Source organism: Microtus pennsylvanicus, chromosome 5, assembly GCF_037038515.1.
Source record: "Microtus pennsylvanicus isolate mMicPen1 chromosome 5, mMicPen1.hap1, whole genome shotgun sequence".
NCBI classification, from domain to species: Eukaryota; Metazoa; Chordata; class Mammalia; order Rodentia; family Cricetidae; genus Microtus; species Microtus pennsylvanicus.
The window spans coordinates 50117179-50129245 of record NC_134583.1 but is presented as its reverse complement, the minus strand read 5'-3'; the positions used below and the strand labels follow the sequence as shown (position 1 = coordinate 50129245).

At 50.3% G+C, this 12067-nt stretch overlaps 1 protein-coding gene across 3 annotated transcripts in view; it reads left to right on the top strand.

Moving 5' to 3' along the window:
• Positions 1-12067, top strand: part of Trim66 (tripartite motif containing 66) — a 55480-nt gene that overhangs the window by 38271 nt on the left and 5142 nt on the right. For all 3 annotated transcript variants that reach the window (XM_075971837.1, XM_075971838.1, XM_075971839.1), the window contains exons 11-19: positions 5760-6278; positions 6380-6572; positions 7911-7971; positions 8403-8574; positions 8908-9197; positions 9306-9432; positions 10177-10251; positions 10457-10609; positions 11000-11218. In XM_075971837.1, coding sequence (XP_075827952.1) covers positions 5760-6278; positions 6380-6572; positions 7911-7971; positions 8403-8574; positions 8908-9197; positions 9306-9432; positions 10177-10251; positions 10457-10609; positions 11000-11218 — 1809 coding nt within the window. The remainder of the gene's footprint in view (positions 1-5759; positions 6279-6379; positions 6573-7910; positions 7972-8402; positions 8575-8907; positions 9198-9305; positions 9433-10176; positions 10252-10456; positions 10610-10999; positions 11219-12067) is intronic.

The window sequence follows — 12067 nt, the reverse complement described above, 5'->3', positions numbered from 1 at the left end:
CCAGCACTTTTCCCAGGCTAGGCCAGAATCCCTAGTCTTGGGCCTAGAGGGACTTGGGAAGTCTGGGTGATCACTCTGTGTCTCAGTTTACCTTCCTGTTAAAGTGAAAGAACAATGCTTTCTCTGGGCTTTGAGAATACCGTGTGGTAAGCGCTACAACAGGAACTGAACTACAGAGGAGATGGAAGTGGCTAAGTGGGGATGGACAGGCAGCAGGGTACAGTCAAAACAGAAGACAGGCCAGCAGGGTGGAGGGCAGCATGTGACTAACAGAGAGGCAGGAGTCAGGGAGATCTCAGGCAAGTGGCAACTCAAGGGTAAGGACAGTTAGAAAGATGAGAGGCTCCCGCAAGCAGACAGGCAGCGGACAGAAAGGAGAGAGAGCTGAAATGAAACCCAGGTGCTTGCTTAGGTGCACAGCGCCCTGAGTTCTAGCCTTAGTGCCTCTAGAACTGGTGGCGTGTACAACACTTGAGAGGTGGGGTAGGAAGATCAGAAGTTCAAGGTCATCCTCAGCCATGTAGCAAGACCCAGTCTCAATAAACAGCTTGAAGTAAGAAGACCGGCAAAGAGGAAGAAAGGGACAGAGGAGGTGGAAACATACAAGTGTGGAGGGGAGGGCAATTAGAGCAAGCCAGGCGACGGTAACTAAGGGAAGAATAGGTTCTTAGGTTCAGGGTGGTCTCCCCTCATCCTTAAAGCCTGAGTTCTAAAACATTCAGTAAACACTGACTCTTCCTTCCTGAACTAGAAAATAGCTTCCTTTTGCTCGCGAACTTCAGAATACAGACTTCATGAAGTCTGAAGGTGTAGGTGTGATAAAGAGGAGATGTCGGTACCCTGTTAACCGTTCAGATAGTAAGTCAGGATTTTGTGAGGCTTTATGACAGGAAATGCACGTTTGCGCTCTCTTGTTTGACTTTTGAACCACACCGGGTGTTGCAGAGGGCAGGTACTCTCTTCTCCCCTGGTAGAAGCTCCATCTTTGAGTGAGGTCCTGGCCAGCAGACAATGTAACCTCATTCCCAAGCCCTTCCCCAGCCCTAGCATGCTCGTTAGACGCCCTTCCCTGGCTCTACCTGCTCTCCCTCACTTGTGGCACGGGCAGCAGAGGACTGTGAAAGCCCCTTGGTTCTCCACTCTCTTCCTGCACTAGAAACAAGCACTTTTCGGTTAAATGGTTGGTGGCTCTTCATCCCACAGAGCTAGGAAAGCACCAAAAGTATTGACATGGTGCATATAGGTTTCAGAAATGCCATGTTTGTGAATCTGCACATGTGTGTGTGCATGCACACTCGCCCATGTTTTAAAAGTTATTTTGTGTGTATACGTATTTTGCTTGTATGCATGTCTGTGTACCGTGTGCATGCCAGGTGCCCACTGAGGCCCAAAGAGGTCATTGCATCCCTTGGGACTTCAGTTACAAGTTGTGAGCTGCCATGTGGGTACTAGAATTCAAACCCAGGTCCCCTGGAAGAGTAGCCAGTCGTGTTGTTAGCCACTGAAGCATCTATCCAGCTCTGTCCTTGTGTTTTTATAGGCTATAGGATGGGGGGGGGTCGGTGCTAGGTTTTCCTTCTCCCATGGATGTTTCCCATGTTTGGGGACTGCTAACAGCACTTTACTCTGCTAGCACTGGTCTCCTGGTGACTGGCCATGGGTGTGGGGAAAAAAGAGACAAGTTACAGGAGCAGTTCACCTGCAGACTTGCTTCAAAATAAGCTGTGGCTCAGTCTGCCTGCTCCCTTCTTCTTCTGTCATTGTATGAACTCATGTGCCACTGCATGAAGTAAGAAGTTGGGAGAAGGGACTTGAAGTCCTCAGATAAAGTATGTTCTTTGAGATTTGGCTTTATGCGGAACTCAACTGATTAGCTGGATGGTCTAAACAGATTCTGGATTAGTATCAAGGATCTCACCAAGAGCTTGCTGGAACATACACAGAACACTGAGTTCAATCCTTAACTACTTTATAAAATTGGGCCTAATAGCATATGTCTTTAATCCCAATACTTGAGAGGAGGAGACAGAAGGGATCAGATGTTCAAGGTTACCCTCAGCTACGTGTATATGTAATTCCCAATATCTGTCCTGGGTAGACAAAATGAACATCAGAACTACATTAAATATGCCATATGGGGAAAGGAGGAATAATACAGTTGAAAGGATTCATTTGCTCTATATTATAAAGTCATGCTTTAATCACCAGATATTGTCTGTAGATAAGGAAATACAGGTTATTAGTGAGCTCTGGTAGTGCACAGCCAGCACAACTAAGGGACAGCTCGCCCCTCAGGCCCCCATGGCTCCCTCCCAGCAGAGGGCAGGCTGCCTGCAGTCTCACTGAGGCTCATGAAAGACCCTAAAGTGATTATTCTGGCAGTAGCAGAAAAAAGGAGAGAGGGCCAAGGCAGAGCCGAGTGGACACACGGGAGGACTCAGCCACACTCAGTCACCAGCCAGAAGGCCACTGGATTCTGGCCTTGATTCCTTTTGCTGGGCTCCATGCCTAATTCACTTTGCCGGAAGCATCGGTTCATCCTTGCTTGTAGACTACTTAGAAAGTTAGAAAGTTTTTACTAAAGATTACCAAGCAACACACAAAAAAGCATACTTTCCACAGAAAGATAAATAAAAGGTGCTTAAACTGTCTATTTTGAAAACTGAGAAGAAACATAAACCAAGGAAACACAAACTTTAAGAGCTGATAACTAGTAAAGGAACAGGGTGGGGAGAGAAGAGAAAAAAAACTGATAACACTAAAGAAAAGAAAAAGGTGAAGGTGACAAGAGACAGAAGGGGACAGAAGGGGAGGGAGAGCAGCTGCGGGAAGGATGAAGAGGGCCAGACAGAGGGAGGAGCTGATGGAGGAGTCAGGCCCGGGCTGAGTGTGTCTGAAGGGCAGGCTGGACTCACATCTAGGAGAGCGCCCTCAGCTGGTTTGGGGTAAGACCCTGACAGGGTCCTCAGCAGCAGGACGGCTGTGCAAACTCATCCAGAAAAACACAAAAGAAGAGAAAGAAATGGCACTACTCACATCACCTTATGTGTGCACAGAAAATCCAAAGCGAGCCCACCAAGGAATCTGAGTACAAGGTCAATCAACACAATAATTGTATTTCTACGTACAATAAAAAAAAAGAGATGAAAAGCATTAAAGATCATGCTTTATGGAAACATTAAAAACCTAAAGATGACTTTCTGGGCCTCATTTGTTTCTAACAAAGCCTTCTGCAGCAAAACACTACAGTGGGCAGTCGGGGCTTACAGGGGCTGCAGTAGCAGACCAGATATTCTAAGTGTTGTCAGAGATCGCATCTTTTAACCTTCACTATAGCTACCGTGAGGGTTAACTGAGGCGGTGTGTGTAAAGCCCCAGCAAATTGCTTTGCAGGTAATACATTGTTACTAAACTTCAGCTCTCCAAAGTCAGTCACGATTTCAGGGTGAACTCGGAGTCAGTCGTGAGTGGAACCAAGCTGCCCTTTCTCCAGCATTTGTAGAATCACCAGTCCCACAGTATTGCTTCAGAATTTCAGTCAGTTCATTATGTCCTGTGCTCACCCAGACACTGCCTCTGGGCTTAGGAATAAAGTGGGTGAACAAATCAGACCAAAGTCTAGGCTTTGACGGAGCTCAGTTTCATAGGTCAATAGCATCTGATCGCTGTACCCTGGATGTGCGTGAGGCTGAAAGCACTGGCGTTATGGGAGCATCAAGGGGATGGCATATAGCCTGCACTAGAGGATGAGAGAGCCTTTGTTACACACACGCGCGCACACACACACACACACACACACACACATAGAAGCATACAGACACACACATACAAACACACATGTGCATGCACACACATACACACAAACATGTGCACACATAAACATGCACACACATACATACACACAAACTCACGCAATATACATACACACACAAGCACCCACACATAGAAGCACACAAACATGCATATACCCTTACGCACACAAACACACATGCACACACACACAAGCACACAGACATGCACACACACACAAGCATACACACACACCCTGGCAGTGGGAAGCTGAGCTCTGAAGGGCAGGTGGAACAGGGCTGGATAAAGGAGAATGTTGCACAGAGAAGGTGGACTCCCCGGACAGGGTGAGGGCTGCCAGGGGCATCTGACTTGTTGCAGCAGCTAAAGGCAGTGTCTGAAGGCCTGGGTCCTGGAGAATGGGGGGGGGGCTGTTTTCTGACTTGTGAACTGCTAAGGATGAGGGCAGGGATCACCTGGGTCTTGGGAGGCTCTTCGAGATCTTTGCACTCACCCTGAAGAGAGTGAGCGTGCTGCAGGGTTAAGGACAAGGCATGATGTGGTCTGGTGTGTGTTTCCAGGTTCTCTGGAGGAGACTGAGGAGGCCACTCCTCTTGTCTGGGGTGACAGGAGCACAGGTTACGCTGTGGCACAGTCTGTAGAGAGGAACACAATGAGTATATCTGAATTACAGGGCCTGGTGTTAGCTTGGGAGCAGGTTGGAGTGCCCCTATGATGCTCCCTCTAGCATCTGACTTACCAAGCAAGAGTAACCAGGAATGACATTTACAGGGAAGAAGGCCATCTTTCTTTACTAGGGAATGGCTTCATTACCTTTATATTGATACCCGAGAATGTACTGAAGTGTTTACTGCCCTTTGGAAATTTGGACACTTTACACGTGGGGGAAAGAGTGACAGATTTGGGACACTGATCTTGAAAGTTTAGAGCTTCATGCTCTAGTGTTTTCCCTTTGATTTTCAAAAACAGACAAATTGGTATATATTTGGTCTTTCCTTTTTCCCCCAAGAACAAGGCCTATTAAAGTTCCAAATTCAGGAAAACTAGACTTAAAATTGGTCCCCTGCCTTCTCTCCTCCATCACATCTGTTTCTTCATTCTGGAAAACTTTACAATCAGTGACCGAAATCACCTATGTCTTCAACTCCTTAAGTTCCTTCTTCTCAGGAGCCCGAGTAGATAGATTTCTGCTTGGAACAGTCTCACCCCATCTGGTGACCACACCTGCTGGGGCCTTGCTAGGGTTGCTCTGGAGACCCCTTCCTGTGGTCTGGAGTGACTGTCATGTATACCAGGGCTAGAAGAGACTTTCTACTACCTTGATGATATCCATTAGTCAATGTTAGTACAAGCTGCAGGCGGGCTGCAGGCTCTGGAATTGAACTGGGTTCTCCTGGACAGAATGGAGATCCCCTGGAACCTCGGCATGCTTTCAAGGGAGCAGCTCTGGAGTAGATCACAGTTTGAGGTTTTCATAACTTCTGGCTAGTTTTATATAGGATGGTATCCCATGAGATCTTCTAAAGGGAAGGAAGGGAAGCCACAGACAGTATTAGGCAAGGCTGGAGATGTGAGATTAGAAAGTCCGACTAATGCTTGCTTAAGTACAGGACTAGGTTACCGCCCAGGGGGCATGTGTGGGCCTCAGGCCGGGTGGTAGGTTCTTTCCTTTTCTCGTTCTCTCTCTCCTGCAACACACACACATACACGTATACACACAGACACACACACAACACAACACACCATGCCTTAGCTTGCACTTCTGTGTCCTAACCGAGTAGCTTCCTTGGTGGTGGGAATTGGGACAGGGCTTCATAAGCTGCCTTAGCTCTCAGTGGCAGCCCCCAAGGACAGGCAAATGGAATCTCAGAGCTCTAGTGGAATGGGTCTCACCTCCCTGCCTACACTCCCAGTTGACAGTCCAACTTTCTCCATGCCCCTTTCTGCAGCACTCCTCCTCAGTGAGCATCATGGGCTTTTCCAACACTCTGGAGATGGAGTTGTCATCTACCAGGCTGGCGAGGACCATAGAGCCACAGATCCACAGGGTGAGCAGCCTGACAGCCGGCCCCACCCACACAATTCCGAACCTGCTGAGTGGCCCACCACAAACCGTGTCCAGCCTGATGAGCGTCTCAAACCACGCTGTGCCGAGCCCAGCCAGTCACCTGCAACCCGTGCCAAACCTTGTGCGAGGCTCATTCCAGTCCTTGCCCAACCTGAAGGGCGATTGTTCCCAGGCCATTACAAGCCTGGCAAGCAACCACTCACAGGCTGGGCCCAGCCTAATGTCCGGACACACCCAGGCTGCGCCGAGTCTGGCCACTTGTCCTCTGCAGGGCATGCCTCCGGTTTCTGACACACATCTGGAGACTAGATCAGCTTCCAGTCCTGGCTCTGGCCAAACTGCAGAGAGCCTGGGCCCCAAGGATGGGGCTGAGTCCTTCATGGGGAATGCCCAGTGTAAGGTATGTCTGAGAAAGTGACATTCAGCTTTTGCTCAGCTCAGCAGTTTTGCTGTTGGCTAGAATGTCTGACTTGGTTCTCGTTGACCTTTCACCTTTGACAGATGGAAAGTGAGGACAGCTCTCGCTTCACAGACTCAGTAGGAAAAGGCCCCGCAGCCTCCAGTCTGGATGTTCCCAAGGATTTGGCTATTCCCTCAGAACTGGAGGAACCAATTAACCTTTCCGTGAAAAAACCTTTCCTGGCACCAGTGACCAACACATCTACTGCTCTTCAACAGTACCAGCGGCCAAAAGGTGAGTCTTGTTTGCTGTCGGCCACAGATGCGAGCAGGTGAGGTGGAGGGAGGCGGGTGGGCTCAGCTTGGGGGATGCTGCTTATGAGGCTGGATTTGCTTCTGTCCCTTGGAAGTGATATATACTCTTCTGCTTCCCTGACCATGGGCAGCACTGATCTGTGGGGCCTCCTTCGAATCTTCCCCATAGAATACATCCTGGTGAGTCTGACTTTGTATTGTAGGCACACTTGAAGAAATCACTCCAAAAGAGCTAGCCTTGGTCAAAATTTGTGTGGTATGTCTGATGGATCTAGTTAGGACATCAACTCCATCCTTTGTGAAATGGCTGTCTGCCACTACCCCAGTAAATGGGACTCGCCAAACTCCTGCACAGAGTAGGGGACAAACACCACAGAGAAATCACTTAGTCCCTTACTGTGTAACAGCACAATTTTCCATGTACTTAACTGTCATGTAGAATTGTGTGGTGCCTCGTAACGAAGGGGATTTGGACCACTGGAGATAGGCTCCCAGTTCCTTCTTAGGGAGTGGGCTTTTTTCCTTCTACCACATAGGTTCTGTGGGTTGAATTCAGGATGTCAGACTTGGCAGCAAGAACCTCTACCCACTGAGCTGTCTTGCCAGTCCACCAATATCCTGTCTTAAGGTGATTTGTTTCAGTGTTGATCAGTGGTTTGTTTTATCCAATAAGGGATGGTCAAGAAGTTAGAGTCAAACCTGACCACCTAGGATTTTTCCATGTGTGGTGTTATTGAGTATTTTGAAATAGATCAGCCTATTCTGTAGGCACTTACTACATACAGGAACAATGATACCACCAAATGGACTGTTTTTCTCATTTTTTTTCTTTATACTGACAGACCAACTGAAAAAAGTTATTGGTCCCTATTACATAAGTAAATTACCTTCTATCTTATGCAATTAAATCAAAATTTTAGGTCCAGATTTCCCAAGGAAAGTGTATAGTCCAGTGCTAATAAGTGGGAGGTCCTGTCTGTGCCTCGCCCCTCTCCCTGCCATCTGTGCTGTGCAGAGGCTCTGGCCCCTGGGGTGGCTGCAGAAAATGCCAGGAGGTGGCACAAGTGTGTTGGAAACTGGTTATTTCTGAGCTCTGAGAAGATGGCTCAGTGCCTCACCCAGCTCTTAACTCTCGGCAGGCTGTGCTAATCTTTGCCAAAAAGATGGCGGCTTTCAGCGTCTCTCTGGAAGGAGACCTGTAGTAGATTGTCACCACCATGAGTGAGCACACTTGGTGACAAAAGTCCAAATAACAGAAATAAGCAGAAGGTCTAAGTTGGCACAAATGTATGTCACAGCTATTTATCTTTTGTCTTAGAGTATGAGAATTTTGAACAAGGAGCCCTAGAGCCGGATACAAAAGAGAATCCAAGCATCAGGTAATGACTCTGGGCCAACCTTCTTACCCTCAACTTCCTGGCCTGAGAGGCTGGCACAGGAAGTAATCCTGTAGAAGAACTAGAAGCAGAAATTTGTCTATACTTGCCGTTACCGCCTGCTGAGCGTCAAGTGGGATCCATGTGGTTGGGAGCCTAGGATAGTTGAGGGAGTGTTCCAGGCCCCGTTAGACATGCACTCTGTGTGTGACAGTCCTCGCTCTTCAGGGAGCCCTCCTTTGACTACCGATGGTGCCCACGGCCTTTGCAGTGTTTGACAGGGTTGAATGGGTTGATCTTGGCAAGAGCACAAATGTGGATCTATAAAGGGTTAACTGGGGAGGCTGTTTATTTGTGGGATCATGAAGGAGCCTAACTTAAGATGGAGCCTTTAAGGGCTCCTGATGAGACCCAGGGTGTGTCTCTAACCACAGAGCTATCAGTAGTGAACCCAAGATCCCTTACGTGCGACTGGAGCGGCTCAAGATCTGTGCAGCCTCATCAGGAGAGATGCCTGTGTTTAAGCTGAAGCCGCAGAACAGGCAGGACGGGAGCTTCCTGCTGGTGATTGAGTGTGGTGCTGAGTCCTCCAGCATGTCCATAAAGGTACCACTTGGCTCTGCTTGGTCCAGGCTACGAGTATCTTGTTTTTCTTTGCTGCTGCTGGAATATTCTTATTGCTTCTCTGCCTTTTGGCTAAGACCAAGTGTAGAATATCCATGAGGGCCTTTTGTGAACCTCAGTGGGACGTAGCTTGTTGTCTGCTGCATGGGATCTGGGAGATATGGCAGGGTGGTTGAGCTGGGACTTGGCTGGCTTGTGGTCCCGCTCACCTCCCAGTGAGTACTCAGTCTCTGTCGTTCTCCCCCACCCACCCCATCCCTGCCAAGCATTTGTCAGTACTGTGCTCCCACCGCTCAGACTCCCTTCTTCCCCAAGGTCAGCCAGAACAGCCTGCCTGATGCCACCCAAGGCCCAGGGCTGGGGGGAAGAAAGGTCACTGTCACATCTCTGGCTGGGCAGCGGCCACTGGAGGTGGACAGTGCATCTTCTGAAGAACAGAGACTTGTTCCCCGAACTCTTGGAGCCAAGAAGTGCACCCCAGCCCCCATCGAGAATGAGGACTTCTGTGCTGTGTGCCTCAATGGCGGGGAGCTGCTGTGCTGTGACCGCTGCCCCAAAGTGTATCACCTTTCCTGCCATGTGCCAGCCTTGCTTAGCTTCCCGGGGTGAGTCGTGATCCTGGTCAGGCCACAGCTCCCCCTTTTCTATGCCTGTCTTGGGCAGAGTTTCAGGGGAGGCTGCTGGGTTCTAATACAGCCTCATCTGCTGTGCAGGGGAGAGTGGGTGTGCACCCTGTGCCGCAGCCTGGTGCAGCCTGAGATGGAGTACGATTGTGAGAACGCCCGCTATAGTCAGCCCGGAGTGCGGCCACCTCCCGGCCTGAGCGTGTATGACCAGAAGGTAGGGAAGGGTTCTGGGAAGAGAGTTTCCTGTGTGAGGCAGACCCTTGTGTCTACAGAGGCTGAGGTTTTTCTAGGAGGGGGATGACAAGCCTTTTTTGGGGGTGGCCTTTGTTAGTCAGCTGTGACATTGTTGTAACAAAATACCTGAGGAAATCCACTAACGCGGAACAGGGTTATTTAGACTCACGGTTTCGTCCCATGGTCACTTGGCGTCATTGTCCCCAGGTCTGTGGTGAGGCAGAAACTACAGTAGGGAGCGTGGGGAAGCAGAACTTCCCTTATGGCCTCCAGGGACAGTATATACCCTGCTAGGGAGTGGCCCAGATGACCTACTTCCTCCCTCTCTCCTCCACTCCTTAAAAGTCTCACCCACTACCCCCACTCCAGAAGAGAACTGATCCCCACGTGAGACCAGAGCTTTCATGGTTAAGTCACCCTGCAAGTGCCCCACCTCTGAGCTGCTGCCCTGGGACCAAGACTTCAATACAGGAACTTCAGGCTCTGAACAGCGGTGAAGGGGGCATTTAAGGCTGCACCATGGCCATGCCTGACGACTCGGCCTCTGGGAATCTATGTGATTGTCCTTTCCCCAGCAGTTTCCCTTTGGCCTGAGAGCCCAAGCTGCCTCTTAGGGTGGCTGACACCCTTGAGGTCAGAACCAGACAGTTACCAGGGTGACCATCTTTAGTTCTCACTGAGGCGGGCAGAACAGTGTGCCCTTTGCCATTTGTGCCTTCTGCAGAAGTGTGAGAAGCTGGTCCTGTCTCTGTGCTGCAACAGCCTCAGCCTGCCCTTCCACGAACCAGTCAGCCCTCTGGTAAGGAGGCCCCATGCTTCTGCCTGCTGCGCTCCTTTCTGACCTGGGGTCACGGCCACTCCTGCTTCCTGCTCTCCCTCGCACCTGCTAACATCAGATTGAGCAAGCCTTTTCCTCCATCCCTACTTTAATACCTCCTCCTCCTCCTCCTCCTCCTCCTCCTCCTTCTCCTCCATCTCCCCCTCCCCTTCTCTCCCTCCCCAAGGCCAGGCATTATTACCAGATTATCAAGAGGCCCATGGACCTATCGATTATCCGGAGGAGGCTGCAAAAGAAGGACCCAGCTCACTATACCACTCCAGAGGAAGTAGTATCCGACGTGCGCCTCATGTTCTGGAACTGTGCTAAGTTCAATTATGTACGTCAGTCTTGTTTTCTGTCTCACAGTGACCCTGAGATGGTCATGGCTGGGGGTGGATGTGGGCAAGGGCATCTGGGAGCAGAGTTCTGGGATTGGCTATGGTTTAAGAGCCCTCTCCCAAATGTGAGCCTAAGCTTGAACTTGGAAGGATGGGAGGAGGTGGTGACTGGCCAACTGTGGATATCTACTGAGATTACTTCTACTTTATGAGCTGCCACCAAATGGGTTACCTTGGGCCCCAGGAGAATGTGCCAAGCTCCAGGTCTCTCAGGATGAGAGTCTAAGATGGCCAGTCATGCTTGTGTTCCTGTGTCCCTTTTGATGGAGGGGCATAGAGGAGATGTCCTGGTCGAAACAGGCTGAACCACTATTGTCTCCCCTCATCAGCCCGACTCGGAGGTTGCGGAGGCTGGTCGCTGTCTGGAAGTATTCTTTGAGGGCTGGCTAAAGGAGATCTACCCAGACAAATGCTTTGCCCAGTCCCAGCAAGAGGACTCAGACTCTGAGGACGTATCTGGCGAGAGTGGCTGTTCCACCCCGCAGGGCTTCCCGTGGCCTCCCTACATGCAGGAAGGCATCCAGCCCAAGAGGCGGCGGCGGCACATGGTAAAGAGCGGCTGCCGGCCAGTGGGCAAGGTGGGTGGGTGGTGGCACTGGCAAGGGGCACCCGAGCAGCCAGCACCGAGTACTAGATGGAGTCATGCTGATGAAACTTCACTCTCAACCCCTTAGTGTATGAGAAAAGTAGGGTGGCATGGAGACCACCAGCCCCAGGTACTGGTAAAGCCTGACATTCGGAGGGGCCATGTGCCTGCCAGGGGTCCTCTAGCAAGTTCACGGCTCTAGGGTGAAGAAGCTGTCCTGATCCCCCAGCTCAGAACTGTTATACTATGACTACAATGCCCATAGAAAGAGAGCTACCTGATACCAGTGCCTGCCTGGGCCAGCGGGAGGAAAGAAGGGACCCTTTAAACTCCTGGATAGGAAGGAAGCCGCAGGCTGGCTTGCAACAGACACTTCTAGGACCTTCTGGCTCTTTTGTCTGTGTAGACCTGAAAGATCAGTCTCCCTCCTTCCTTTCCTCCCTTGTGTCCCTCCCCTCATGTCCCCTTCTTCCTTCCCTCTCTCCTTCCTTCAGTCCCTCTTTCCATCTTTCCTTTTTGAAGTAGGGTCTTAGTCTGTAGCTAAGGCTGGATTGGAACTAACTCTAGAAACCAGACGGGCCCTAAGCTTGTGACAGTCCCCCTACCTCTTCCTCCCAAATGCTAGGATTACCTGTGTGTGACGCTGCTTGCAGCCATTCTGTTAAACTCCCTGAAATGGGCTGCTGGCCTCCTGTGCCAAGGTCTGCCAGAAACCCCTGGTTATCTGCAACACTTGGTACATGGTACATAGGGCCCTTGGTGAGCTCTGCTGTTGTCTTTCCAGGGTAGAAAACATCGGTTCTGGGGACAC